The sequence below is a fragment of the Sinocyclocheilus anshuiensis genome, unplaced genomic scaffold (assembly GCF_001515605.1).
Source record: "Sinocyclocheilus anshuiensis isolate Anshui unplaced genomic scaffold, SAMN03320099.WGS_v1.1 scaffold199, whole genome shotgun sequence".
Classification (NCBI taxonomy): Eukaryota; Metazoa; Chordata; class Actinopteri; order Cypriniformes; family Cyprinidae; genus Sinocyclocheilus; species Sinocyclocheilus anshuiensis.
Genome location: NW_015552582.1, coordinates 2,396,350 through 2,411,065, shown reverse-complemented (window position 1 = coordinate 2,411,065; position 14,716 = coordinate 2,396,350). Strand labels below are relative to the sequence as shown.

At 37.0% G+C, this 14,716-nt stretch overlaps 1 protein-coding gene and 1 pseudogene across 7 annotated transcripts in view; one reads left to right on the top strand and one right to left on the bottom strand.

Moving 5' to 3' along the window:
- The window catches only part of LOC107665325 (estrogen receptor-like), a 15,899-nt pseudogene extending 13,377 nt beyond the window's left edge, over positions 1–2,522 (top strand).
- Positions 2,523–3,950: 1,428 nt separating this feature from the next.
- LOC107665323 (nesprin-1-like) overlaps positions 3,951–14,716 on the bottom strand; it is a 133,934-nt gene continuing 123,168 nt past the window's right edge. For 3 of the 7 annotated variants that reach the window (XM_016456146.1, XM_016456145.1, XM_016456147.1), the window contains 15 exons: positions 14,275–14,425; positions 13,780–13,962; positions 13,171–13,308; positions 12,529–12,720; positions 12,123–12,423; positions 11,931–11,999; positions 10,405–10,508; positions 10,179–10,305; positions 9,882–10,093; positions 8,653–8,853; positions 7,915–8,043; positions 7,314–7,526; positions 7,075–7,197; positions 6,471–6,529; positions 3,951–4,604 (listed from right to left, as the gene is read on the bottom strand). In XM_016456146.1, coding sequence (XP_016311632.1) covers positions 4,343–4,604; positions 6,471–6,529; positions 7,075–7,197; positions 7,314–7,526; positions 7,915–8,043; positions 8,653–8,853; positions 9,882–10,093; positions 10,179–10,305; positions 10,405–10,508; positions 11,931–11,999; positions 12,123–12,423; positions 12,529–12,720; positions 13,171–13,308; positions 13,780–13,962; positions 14,275–14,425 — 2,464 coding nt within the window. In that variant the 3' untranslated portion in view covers positions 3,951–4,342. The remainder of the gene's footprint in view (positions 4,605–6,470; positions 6,530–7,074; positions 7,198–7,313; positions 7,527–7,914; positions 8,044–8,652; positions 8,854–9,881; positions 10,094–10,178; positions 10,306–10,404; positions 10,509–11,930; positions 12,000–12,122; positions 12,424–12,528; positions 12,721–13,170; positions 13,309–13,779; positions 13,963–14,274; positions 14,426–14,716) is intronic. The other 4 variants (XM_016456151.1, XM_016456149.1, XM_016456148.1 and 1 more) reach the window with 3 other exon arrangements.

Genomic DNA, 14,716 nt, shown 5'->3' with positions numbered 1-14,716 from the left:
GGGCAAAAGTGTGGGTTTGTTAGATTTTTTATATATATATATATATATATATATATATATATTTTATTTTTTATTTTTTTTGAATGCTCCCTGGAATATTTGATTCTGGCTGGTCAGTCATGTAGGATCCAGTCCAACTGAAGGCTGAAAGCACAAAAGAAAGTGAAACGTTTCATTTTTAACTTTTTGTTATATGTAATTACAAGATTTCATGTACAGTCAGCCAATAATTACAACAAAACAAACCACTTCAGAATCCTTTATTTTGGATTCTCTTATTTAATATACACTACTGTTCAAAAGTTTGGGGTCTATAAGATTTTTAAACGTTTTTAAAAGAAGAATGGGATCAGGGGGTGGAGACGGGTAGGTTTAGGTATATGTAAGGTGGGAGGAGTTGGATCTGGATCCAACCACACCCCCTGGATCTTGTGTTCTGCAGTGAGGACCATCTCCTATTTTAAGGCACATATCACAGTAAATGGCACAAACAATCTCCTGGCATGGATAAAGAGCTGGTCTACCTCTTTCCAGGAGTGAAGGAGAATGTGTCGAGGGGATGACTGAGATTTTCGACATGCTCTTGGCGACTGTGGCTCGCTTCCGTAGTCTCAAACTCAAGCTGGAGGAATTCGTATGTCTCAAAGCCATCATACTTCTCAATTCTGGTGAGTCTGCAAGTCACAGAGAGTGAAGAAACTTTGGAGCTTCCAGACTTTACTTAATTTTTGATTAGTAATATGCATTGCTAAGAACTTCATTTGGACAACTTTAAAGGCGATTTTCTCAATATTTTGATTGTTTTGCACCCTCAGATTCCAGATCTTCAAATAGTTGTATCTCGACCAAATATTGTCCTATCCTAACAAACCATACATCAATGCTTTCAGATGATGTATAAATCTCAATTTCGAAAAATCGACCCTTATGACTGGTTTTGTGGTCCAGGGTCACAAATGTTTTTGAAGGTCTCTTATGCTCACCAAGGTGGCCTTTATTTGATCAAAAATACAGTGGCCTGGTTTTACAGATTTTTTTTTTTTAGAAACCATGATAGATTTTATTCGTCACCTCTGTATAACATGTCCTAGGTGTAAAACCCTAAACATGTCTTAGGTGTCAGTTCATATGAAACGTTTAAATAGTTATTGCTTATCTTTTTCTGTCTGATCAGGTGCATTTTCATTCTGCTCCAGTTCAGTGGAGCCCCTGATGGACAGCTTCATGGTACAGTGCATGCTGGACAGCATCACTGATGCCCTCATTTACTGCATCAGTAAACCGGGTGCCTCCCTACAGCTGCAGTCCCGCCGTCAGGCCCAGCTCCTGCTGCTGCTCACAAACATCAGACACATGAGGTAAATAACAAATAAGAAGATTAACACAAACATCATTTCATACACACTACCATTTAAAAGTTTGGGGTCAATAAGATTATCATTTTTTTAAAGAAATTAATACTTTTATTCAACAAGGACGCATTAAATTGATCAAAAGTGGCAGTAAAATCTTTTACATTGCTGTATTTAATTTTTCAAATAAATGCTTTCAACATTGATAAGAAATTTTTCATGAGCAGCAAATCAGCATATTAGAATGACTTCTGAAGGATCATGTGAAAATTAAGACTGGAGTAATGGCTGCTGAGAATTCAGCTTTGCCATTTCAGGAAAAAAATTACATTTTAAAATATATTCAAACAAAGAACAGTCAAAGTAAAATAACATTTCACAATATTACTGTATTTACTGTAGCAGTGGGGCAATTTTTATGAAATAAATCCAGCCTTGATAAGAGACTGTTTCAAAAACATGAAAAAATCCTACTCAGCCCAAATATTTCAACATCAGTGTATCACAGCTCACAAGTTTTTTTATATTAAAAAAATACCAATTTATATTCTTTACCCATTTGATGGGCCATTAGTTCTTACATTCATTAGCAATCATTAAATAAGGATTTTTGTTGCTGAATTATTACTGCTTACAGTCATGCACGTTACATCTGCATTCTTTTTTTTTTTTTAAAGCAACAAAGGAATGGAGCACTTATACCGAATGAAATGTAAGAATCGAGTCCCACTGTATGACCTTTTGTTAGAGATGCTGGACGCCCAGCGATTCCATTCTTCAGGAAAAGTGCAGCGACTGTGGGCACAGAGTGAGAAAGACTCTTCGTCTACATCCACAGCCAGCAGCAGCAGCCCCTCCAGAGGCCCTGGAGCCATGCAGCCCAACACGGCCAGAGTCCAGACCCCTGATCTATGTACAATCCAACAACTCAAGACTGTGAACCAGTCAGTGCTGTCTAAAAGATTTGAAGGTGGAACTGAAGTCTCTCCTTGTGCCTTATCACTTTAGATTCTGGAAGACCCATCTAGAAATGAACGCATTTTAAAACGTAAAAACATATTTGAAGAAATGGACAGGTTGAGTCTTCAAATAAGACTCCCAAACGCTATACATCTATGGTCACTTGATTCATTAGTTTTGAAAGACATTTTGAAAAAAGGTCGAACTTGTGGAAAAGGGCTCTTAGGCCTTTGTGGCGCATTGAGACAGATTTATGTAGAAGCTGCTAATTCTTCTTCTTCTTCTTTTTAAATAACCAATGGAGTGACAGCTTTGACATCACAAACTTAAGCTAAAACAAACAAACAAAATTAAAAGGAAAAAAAGACAAGAGCAGGTGGCTTGTGAAGTACATCATAAACTAGCAGGTAAACGGTTTAATTGCTTAAACTTTAGTTACCAGGGATTATTCAGTTACTGTATTAAAAACAGGTGAGGTTATATTGACATTCCACTTTCAAATCTGAGCTGTCAGTCAGAAGTAAGTGCAATGTTACCTTAACTGTAGAATGCAGCATCGGTGTTACTTTTTTTTCATGTTACTATTACTATATGCATTATGGCAATAATAACAGTTAGGTATAATTACAAGCAGCGCTTAATATAACGTAGCATGAACACTATAATATAAAGTGTGAAAAAAAAAAACTGAAAACAGGAGAAATGTTACTCTTGGAACAAAGAAAAAGACAATTTATTCTCGCAATCATATATATATACTGTATATATATATATAAAGACCACTGTTTTCTTTTTAATATGTTAATATGTAATTTTAACTCAAATGGTGGAAAATGCTCTGTGATTAGTGGTGATATTAGTGCATTATTAGGCATCTTTTTTTTTTTTTGCAAAGACGTTCGCTTATTGGTTGGTTATTATGACATAATGTTAAACCCTATTTTTGCTGTATTCAAGTGCTGTAATTGGTTTTATGGCCATGTTAACAGACATGTAAATGCTGATTTTTATAAGCATTGTGAAGGCTTGAAGTGAATAACGGCCTATAATCACTGGTACATATTCAATGCAGGAACTGACACTGTCTGCCTTGCACTAGATTGTCATATTGTTCCTCAAATCTGTGAATGTGTTTGGTCATAGTCCAGTAGACTTGTACATTACATTTATCAGCTATTACATTTGATTCTTGAATGTTATGATTTGTACAGTGTGTTTTAGTTTTGAAGGACCTAAATGTGGAAATGCTAATTTGGCTGAAATAATTATAAAGGATAGAGCAAAAAAAAAAAAAAAAATTTATACATTTTAAAATGATACTTTTAACTAAACATAATGGGCAGACTAGCAGAATTTATATATATATTAAATGAAAAGATGTGTCTTTATTGTCAGCATTAGCAAACTGTACATACAGAAATAGGCATAGACATCGCAATCATAATGTTTTTGTCACACTGTCATTGTCATAACACACAAATTAACATACAGTAAGTAGATAACGGTAATAAAAAGCACGCTTCTCTCATAGAGCTACATAAGTGACTGTTTTACATTTCTGGACAAAAAAAAAAAAGTGAGCTCCATGCCATGAAATAAAAATAAAATTTGAATTGCCATGTAAAATATTATTTAAATAATATTCAAAATAACTTTTTTTCTACAATTTTAAATAATAAAAAAATAAAAATAAAACACTCTCCTTAGCCTAAGCAAATAATTTTGGCCATTTTCTTGGACGGTATAAGTGCAGTACCTTATGCTTATGTCAGTGCTATTAAGTACATAATTATATAACGATTTCATAGTTTTTCTTCTGTTTCCTCGGGACAGAAAAGGTTAACCAGTTTGGCTGTCCAACACTAGTCTACATTGCAATGAGTTCAATAGTACGCTGTTTAGTGAAAAATGAAATTAGCAGCAGTAACTGTACAGGAACAGGAACAATCAGCTTTGGATAACACTAGCCCATTCTGTGTCCTGCAGTTTAATATGAACCAGATGAAGGCATTACTAAAGTCTCCTCCTGCTCATACAGGCGGTGGGCCGTTGGTGTAGCGGAGCATGGGATGAAAAGACCGGGCAAAATTGTTGGCATGGGCACAACTGTAATCCTGCTCAGTCATGGGCACCAGACAGGTCAGGCCCACTATGAGCAGCAGCAGGAGCTGCAGTGGCAGAGCTGCCCTGAGCACCCGCAGCAGAAAGGGCTGGCAGCGAGCCACAGCAGCGCCACCTTGTGACCCGGAGGAACCAGAGCGAGACGAAACGCAGCCAGAACCGCTGGGCAACCTACAAAACATCAGAATAATAGATTAGAATAAACTGATAAATGATAATGACACGGAAATGTTGCGAGTAGCACAGAATGTCTACTATTCAGTTTATCATGTGAAAGGGTGATTTGTTTTAAAAAAGTATCCTTTCCGTTCGTAAAGCCGTTCTGACGTAAATTTTCGGATTCATGAAAGTGTTCGTATTTTCAAAATGTTAGTTGGTACGATAGAAATTGACACCTGCTCCCTACCATGTGTAAATGGTGCGTAAAACGTTCTGTGTTCTTTTTGGCAAACTGATGACACTGAATTTTTATGCACTGCCATCATAATATTTTACAAGGTCGTTTGCCCCGGTTTTTTTTTTTGTTTGGTAGCTGGGAGCTGATAAACTGCTTGTCACTTTCACTTTTTACCCAGCCGTATATTCCACTGCGTTCCTGGACACGCAATTTACGTAGCTGTAATTCATAGGTGGGGATTATGCTAATTGTGAATGAGCGTGCATGAGCGCCCTATTTACGAATGATTGGAATTCATTAACATACACATGTTTAACTATCAAATCTGATGTGTACGAAGTGTTTGTGAATTCGGAGGAGAGTTTTCGGGAAGGTCCGTTTTACGCGCAAATTACTCAGAATTTACTCCAATATTTACGAATGTTTCATGAATGAGGCCCAGTGTTGTTATCGTTAACTAAAACTACAACTAAAACTATTCAAAACCGTTGTGAAATAAAAGTAAAAATTAAAAAACATTAAAAGAAAATTAGAAATGTTGCCTTGGCGAATAACTAAAATAAGTTTAAGTTAATGTACTAAAATTACTAAAGCTAAATCTGAAATAAAAATTAACGCTATAAAGAAATAATGACAAAAAATGAAAAGTAAATGCTAATTCAAAATATTAATAAATACAATAATATATAAGTAATACTAAAATAAGATGATTTTTTTGTCTTTTCTCCATCCAAGGACACTTGCAATGACAACTCAATTCCCTTCCATCTTAAACAAAGCAAACAGTTTTAGCATCTGTCACTGTTTTGTTATTTGCATATAATGATACATTTAGTCACTAACTGACAGAAGTCCATGTTTTATGGACAAACTGCACATTAAATCTTTTGTTCTTAGGACAGATTTCACTTCCATATTTGTGCTATTATTAAAGACAGTTCCATATTTTGTAATACTTCATAATATATTTAATTAAAAAGACAACAAACATGATATAATGCTTAACAAAGCAGCAGTTCATGTGCATTTAAATATGAATATATATATGAATTAAAGTTTCATGGCCTTTCTATCTATTTAATGTAAATTAAATAACACTTTGTTAAGCATTACATACAGTTTATGCTTGTTAATGTTGTTAATGAAATGTATTAGAAAGTTTCACACAATATGGCTGCTTTTCTTTTTGCTAATTTTGCTATAAGGCAGAGATGAGTGTGAGAGCATCACAATGAATTGTTTGCACAAAAAAATAAAACCGCAAAAAAACAATGAAAGCAACCAAAAATTACATGGTTTTGAAAATGACTAATAAATTTCAGTATTTTCACATGGCATCAAGAATGGAGAAAGATGATGGACGCATCAGGATTTTGAACATAGTTTCTTCCAACCTTTTATGTTCAAATGACACAAAGTTACATTGTCAGACAAAATATTATGTTCTTGGGGAAAATAACACATAAGATTACTAAGAATCCTTGACTAGGAACCAAAACAAATTCCTTTCCTAGAACTGAACAACTCGTGTGGACTCCCACCGCAGAGGATCTGGCCTCTGATCTGAATGCTTCTGATGGTATGGATCTGGAATGAGTTCCATCATCCCCCCTGCATTCTAAAGCGTGAGAGACAGGTACCTGTGACGTGGAAGTCTGGCTGAGGATCCTGGTTCTGACACACTACATTTGCCTCGTAGCTGTTGTGCAATGAGCAAAAGGGAGGGAGGGGTAAAAGAAAGAAAGAATGTTTCAGTTCAGCAAATAAAGACAAAGCTTGTGGTGACAAGCAGAAACAAATAGCCAGGCCGTTCAGTATAATCACAAACCAGTAACAACAAAACAAAAGGCAGCAGCAAAATAGGTGGCAATGACAAAAAAAATCTGGCAAGGTGTAAGAAACCTGGCTTTCCACACAGACACCTTCAAACAAATCCACTAAAATTGCTGCATGGCTTGATTTGATTTTAAGTATGTCTGAAAAGTAAAGCCAGTGTTTCTTGTATAAATTTCATAGGAAGCAAAGTACTTCCGGAGCCACAAATAAACATCCAAACCAACATATTTACAGCGGGATGAAGAAGTGAGCAAATATTCCAGGGGATTTTGTCAGTGAGGAATATTATACTGGAACCAACATTTTGAAAATCTTCCCGTTATAAGCTCAACCGCCTCACTTTAGCAGAACAGTGACCTTCACGGCATGCCTGAAATAATATCAAAAACGGGAGAGGAGATGCATTACCGATTGTCGTTTAGTGGAAACGCTGACCTCTGAAACAGGACTGACCAATCCAGAAGTATCCGTGTCATCCATAACAGACCAGAGGGACGCATCCTGTAAGTTGGGTGAAGATCTGAGTTTTAGCTTTGAAATGGAGATCCAAGACAGTCTGATATTATGGACAATGTCTAATGTTGCTTAAAACCGAGCAAATGGTCAGTAAAGAGATGAATAAATATTGAATGTGCTTGTAGACTGACCTGTCTGTTCCCAGAAGCCTGGAGCTCTTTTTCTAGAAGTTCCAGGTCAGTGGCCACAGCTTTCAGGAGCAGTCGCAGACGGTTCCCGATGACGTGCACCCTCTCCTGGGCCTCCAGACACTCGCTGCCATGTGCCTGCACCAGCAGTTGCCCTGAGAGCTCCTGCAGACTGTCCACCTTCTGCTCAGTCTCCAACAGCTCCCGCTGGATTTGCTGCAGACAAATGCGTGTCAATGTTTCACTTGGTAAAATGAAATGTTTGTGTTCTAATACATTTTTTTCCCACATTTGGAGAATTTTAGGAACTTTTTTGACAATGGATGAACTCAAATGTGCATAATGCAATGATGAAAAACATACTTTAAAGTACAGTAGATGGCTAAGAAAGCAAGTGAACACTGTCTTCTAGGTGACTTAACACAAATGAAGAAATATTTTCCCATCCAGACACCTTTTTACATACTGTTTTCAACATACTATGAGAGTGGCTGCTCTATTCTTCCTCTCTTATTCTGCGTACAGTATAGGGTGAACAGTAGACAAAATATGTATTCAGCCCATATACATCCATACCAAAAAGCAGTGGCCTGTTCACAGGTACCTTTAGTGCTCTGTAATGAGCTTGAAGTGTAGGCCGATCTAGCCCCGATGCTATTGGGATAATCTCGTTTCTCCGGCGGTCGATGTTTTCCAGCCAGAGAAGAAGACCATGACTCAGCTCATGGAACTCCTGTAAAGAAGCAAACAGTGTGAGAGAATGACAGTACCTGCCTCTGTGTGTTTAATTTAATGTACAATACCATTCAAAAAGATTTTTGTCATGTTTTTGAAAGAAGTCTCTCTTGCTCACCAAGGCTGTATTTACTTGATTAAAATATTTTGAAAAATTATTACAATTTAAAATGTTTTATTTTGTAATATATTGTAAAATGTAATTTATTCCTGTCATGGCAAAGCTGAGTTTTCAGCAGCCATTACTCCAGTCTTAAGGTCACGTGATCCTTCAGAAATCATTCTAATATGCTGATTTGGTGCTCAAGAAACATTTCTTGTTATTATCAATGTTGAAAACTCTTTTGCTGCCAACTATTTTTCTGGAAACCTTGATAGTACTTTTTTTTAGGATTCTTTAATGAATAGAAAGTTTTAAAAAAAAACAGCATTTATTTGAAATAGAAGTTTGTTGTAACATTACAAATGTCTTTACTGTCACTTTTGATCAATACAATGCATCCTTGCTGAATAAAAGTATTACTTTGTCCCAAAAAAAAAAAAAACATCTTACTGACTACAAACTTTTGAACAGTAGTGCACATGTAGGTGCTGTCTGTGTATGTACCTGACACTGCATCAGAGCATCCTGGAGTGCTGTTCTCCAATCCTTAAGTGATTTTCCCAGTCGATCCCAGCGTGAGTTCATCTCCTTCAGTTTCACTTGTAGATCCTGGCTCTCCTCTGAGTCTGACTGGAGTAGTGTTACGCTGTTTAAGTTGATGGACAGTACTTTGGACTTATGGGAATCCATTTCCTTCTGTAACTCCTGTTGAGACACAAGAGCGAAGCATTGTGTTAGAAATTTGTGTTCATTTTAGAGACTGCATTATGTTACCAAGAAATTATGTGTAGTTAGGTGCAAGCCTTATTTTGGTTAATCTCTGTTGTTAAATTGTTCCGTAGGGAAGGTTCACTTACAGCTTTGGACTGTATACACATTTTAGTTTGTGTGCATGTAAAAATAACGGGTGAAATCAGATGCTCCAATATTCTCGCTGTATGTGGGTCAGCGGGATGCTGTGGATTTCCTCTGATTTATTTCCGTTGCTGACATCCTGCCCAATTTGAAATGTGTATGTGTGTGTGCGAGCAAGACTTGTTTTGCAGTGTAGACATGTGAGCAACCCACACATGGACCTGCCAGTGCCAAATGTATGTTTACAGTTTGGACATGGTTAACTATTATATTTATAGTAATATGAAATAGTACATTTGCACTTTCAGCAATAAAGTAGATAGAAGAAATCTAATTTTCAATGAGATTTTGGGGATTTCCGGTCACAAAATTTTGACTGTATGTCAATGACTGGCTAATTCACCATGGGTCCTGTTGGTATTTCTAATGGGCTTTTAGAATAGCAATTCTTGATTTATATTGTATAATGGGAAAGTCCCTGTAAGTAGTGTTAACCACAGACCTTACCCATAAATCGAAAACAGTTTTTTTGTTTTTAAAACCCATTAGCTATTCCAAAGGGAACCCATGGCAAAATAGCCTTTGGGTTGGTTTATGACTAAACAGCCTGATTAGATGTGTAACAAGCTCATGTGACAATAATGTTGTTGGTTATGTTGAAATGTTTATCATCCATGGTTCAAATATTTAAATTCTCATCTGGGTTTTAGGATTACAAACAGGACAGCTCTGTATATCTAATTTGTGATGATTTTCAAAAGCTATGGTCAGATGTGCAGCCCATCAACAGCATTAGAAAGGAAACACTTACTAAATCATTCAGCAAATATGCACAGACACAAATTCACATGTACAAATATGTAGTAGGCAACACAAACCTTGAGTTTTCTAATTCTCTGCTCAATAGTGTGTATATCTGCACTGAGATCTTTCCTTCTCAGTTCTACTAACTCCGCCTCAGCCTGACCAAACCATGCCTCCATGGTGTCCAGGTCAGAGGTCATCTTTTGCCATAGCACCAGGTTTTCTCTCTCTTTGTGATCTGAATCAGCAGACTGGGCCTGGATCAGCTCCCAACGCTCAATGACACCTGAAATATCACCATTACCATAATAGCATCAAATTCAAATATACACGTGTATTCAGCGGTCTCAGCATTTCTGTGCTGGACTAACCTGTGCTCTGTGTCTCTGTGTTATCAGGATTGCTCAGTCCTGACAGGTTGTCTTCTTCCTCCTCCAGCTCCCCCTCAACCCTCTTGACCGCTTTCAGACTGCCACGGCAATCATCCATTAGCCGCATCTGTGCAGAGGAAAGAAACTAATCAAACTTCTCATTTCATGGCAACATACTGCCACTATAGACTAAACTGACTGAGCCGCACACTGAATCTGTACTTACATAGCCCATGTAAGAGGTGTCATGGCCACCCATAGTGCCATCTGTCTGCTGGAGGCTGTAGTGGCTGGTGTCCATTATATCGTCTAATAATCGAACTGCTTCACCTGCAGGAATTAATGTATAGATTAACATTGGGATGTCACATGACCACCTTTAAAAAAAGGATAATTCTGAAATACAGTCATTCTGTGATCACATTGTGAGTGTATTAGGAGTTTTGTAAAGCTTTAAAACATGTTAAGTTTTAATCACGTTATTCGCTAAAAATGGAATGTGAATATTATGCAGACAACTCATTTGTTTTATATGTAACATTTTCAGTTATAACAGTGAATTATAAAACAAAATATCAAAAGTATCAATGTCAGTGTTGACCGTTATATGTTGGAATGAAATGGCACTTGTAAAACTGATCCATGCAGTGGTCCTGTCCAAACAGCGTAATTTGTGGCATGCATGTGGTTCCAACAATAGGGCAACATGACCTGAGATCTGCTTTTCAGACATTACATCACCTTATAATTGTTTTGTAAGAAATAAATACGTCTATTCAGAGAGTTTAATTAATTTGGTTAAAAGTGACAGTAAAAATATTAAAAATTTTACAAAAGATTTCTGAAAATCTTTAAAACCATCTGATTTCTGAAAATGCTGGTCTTTTAAACCGTCTATTCATCAAAGAATCATGAAAAAAGTATTTTGGTTTCCATTAAAATATTAAGCAGCACAATTTGTTTCAAAACTGATAATAAATGTTTCTTAGGAGCCAAATCAGCATTTTTAATTATTTCTGAAGAATCATGTGACACTGAAGACTGGAGTATAAGCTACTAACAATTCAGTTTTGCCATCACAGGAATAAATTACATTTTAAAATATAATAACAGAAAAAGGTTATTGTAATAATACTTCAAAGTATTACTGTATTTTTGATCAAATAAATGTATCCTTGGTGAGCACAAGAGACTCAAAAGCATAAAAAAAACTTACTGTAGTGTAGGTGTAAATAGTGATGTATCTCCGTTATCCTCACAGCATCAAATACGCAATACAAATAATTGCAAATAATTTTATTTTTCTTTCACGGACTGGGTTTTAGCTTCTTTACCGAAGTTGTTGTCTTTTTTCTGCTCTACATGAAATAAAACAAACAAACGCTGGGATCTACTATACACCCTTGGGATCTGGTCACCAGATTTAATGAACAATATCTCATGATTTATTTCCACTGGACTACACTTGGGAACTCTTATTGTTTTTCTCATCAAATTCTCAACTCAATTCTCTTTTGGTTTATTTTCATGGAGGTGCTTTAAAACTTTATTTTCTCTTAATTCTTTCACATCTAATACCGATTAGCATTGTTTGATTTGAGAACGATTTTAAAGTTGGAAGACGCAATAGATCTGTCAGAATGTTTGCCATGCATTTTTTTTTTAGAATTCATGCAATAGTGCAGTTCATGCAATATGATAGCATGCAGTGTAGATTAGCATTAATTTAGCATGCCACAACTTATTGCCTACCAGAGGAGGACCTCAATGTGTTTTCTGTTAGTTTTACATAAGCTTCAGGGCTCTCAGGAATCACTACATCTGTGGAAAAAGAGATACACAACAAAACATACCAACAGTTTACAGAGAAGAATTTCTCATGGTGGTGGACACTCAGTTGGAGCATTATCTCATGAGAACATCCTTCAGGTCAAGCACACTCACCTGAAAGTGCTGCAGTGGCCAAACACAGTAACTCCTCATCCTCATCTTTTTGTCTGGCCCGTTGTGCAGACATGGAGTGGCCAATGGGGTCCAAGTCATAGTCGTGGTCCCATTCCAGAGGGATGGAGTCTACACTGGCAGGGGTGTCCCGGCCGGAGCCGTTTGTGCGAACAGGAACAGTGCCAGCTGAAGGTGGTCTGCTAGATGTCTGGGGCATGGCACCATCCTCACCCCACTGAAGGTCTGAGAGGTCACCTGACTCGAATTCACGATCTGAGCCTTCACACTCATCATCGGTTAGCTGCGAATGAGAGGTACCACAAAAGTAAGAGCCACCTTTACACAAGCAAAGCAAAAGCTGAGATATAAACAAGTGTGCCTGCATGTCTGAATTTGTGTGTCTTACCGGCAGGCGTGTGAGTTTCTTGTAGTAGCGCTCCACCCGACCAAACACCTCCCTACAGTATCTCTGCAGCTCATCTAGCTCCTCCTCTATGACAGCAGCATCCAGAGGCTCACTCTTCTCCATCAGCACCTCCCCCTGCCCAAACACACTCTCCATCTTCCCCATGTTCAGACTGATCTCCTGCTGGAATGCCTGGAACGCACAAGTGTTCACAAGTAAAGTGAAAAGTAATTTTGATTTTAAATTTAAAAGTAAATGATCTACAGAATAAGTAAAAATAGTTTTGCGTCAGCATTTCCCAGGTCTAAAATATTTATCATGCATGTTAGTGAATTGTCAATGTATAAAGCTATAGTTAAAATCATTTTTTGGCTATAATGAATATTCAAATTCACCAAAATATTCTTAAACATCTGCCTGTCTGGTTTAAAATGCATTTTCTTGCATTTATTTTGACAGGACAGTATAAGGACAGACAGTAAATAATGGGAGAGGACAGGATCAGGACTGGGAATCAAACTCAAGTCTCCCTGAAACATTGCTGTGCCATATGTTGGAGTGCTGCCCACAAGGCTATAGCTCTTACATGTTCATACTTTTTTTAAAATGTAAATTATTCATGTATGCTCACACAGCCCTGACCTTTAGTTGTTTGATCTTGGCCTGAACGTCACACTCTGAGAAATGCTCGATGTTGGTGAGCTGCAGGTCCATCTCAGTCAGCCATACCAGAATACCATCCCGGGCTGTTTCAAACTCCTCTCTCTGACCAATTAAATGCTGCAGGACAAAAGAATAACAAGTCAATTAATCATGCTGCTGCTATATGTAGTTTAGGTTCTGCATTAATAGTGATTCCTACAGAGGTTCTGAATATATAAGTATATATATACACGGTAAGTTATTACTTCAGTCTTCAGTGTCACATGATTCTTCAGAAATCATTCTAATATGCATTCATTATCATTCTAATAATTTCCTATTATCAGTGTTGAAAATACTTGTGCTGCTTAATATTTTTGTGAAAACCGTAATGTATGTTTTTTTCTGAATTCTTGGATGAATAAAAAGTTCAAAAGAACAGCATTTATTTGAAATAGAAATCTTTTGTAAAAATAAATGTCTTTACTGTCACTTTTGATAAATTTAATGTGTCCATGCTGAATTTTTTTTTTTTTTAATTTCTTTAAAAAAATCTTACTGACCCCAAACTCTTGAACGGTAGTGTATATAATATATATAATATATCACCTTGAGTCTGCGCAAGATGGCAGCTACTCTCCTCTGTAGTATATCCCAGCGCCGGTTCCCATCATGTACCATTTGTCGTAGATGGCAGGATGAGTCTGTGCGGTTCTCACGTGCCAGCCTTCGATACTGCTTATTGATCAGCTCTAGTTGGGTCAGACACTCCTGTACCTGCCTCTGAAATGCCTGTGAGGCAAAAAAATCTTAAATTCACAAACTGGAAAAAGTGAAAACTACACCTTAGTTAAGTGCATGTTTAAAAGAAATCATGGTTTAGCATTTGTTTCAGTCAACAACGACACTTTACAAATTGTAAAAGACTAAAGGTTGAAGTAGACTGGACTTTGGCCAATAGATGTCAGCAGTGATCCTTTTTTTTTTATTTCCCAACAGTATTCTTGTTACTTTTTTGTCTTTTTGTATTCAGGCCCTATTCATAATTATCCTCTTGACTCACTGCCTCAACCTTATTAACTCTATCTGTGGATCTCTGAGTACCTCAAACTTCTTGAGCTCCTCTTTAGCGACGGTGTACAGCACTCCAGAGGAGTTGGGCAGAGCTGCTGTCCTCTCTGACACTTTCAGCCACTCTTCAAAACGGGAGTAATCATCCAGAAACTTCTGCCACAACCTCCACGTCTCCTCAATTCTGCAAAAACACATACAGTGAGTTTCAAACACAAACATAGTCCACACTGAAAATCTACTTGGAAGTACAACTGTACAGTATCATTCACGGGGCTTACTAAAAATACTTCATTTTAAAAAGACACATGCTCTCACACCTGTTCCTTTGGTGGCCTGAATCAACTTTAACTATACTAAATAGCTCATTTTCATCTTTCAGCACTTCACTTTCATGAACTGCAGTCTTCATTAGCATATACAGTAAACTTTTGGGATTTTTAAAAATGTTTTTCAAAGAAGTCTCTTATGCTGC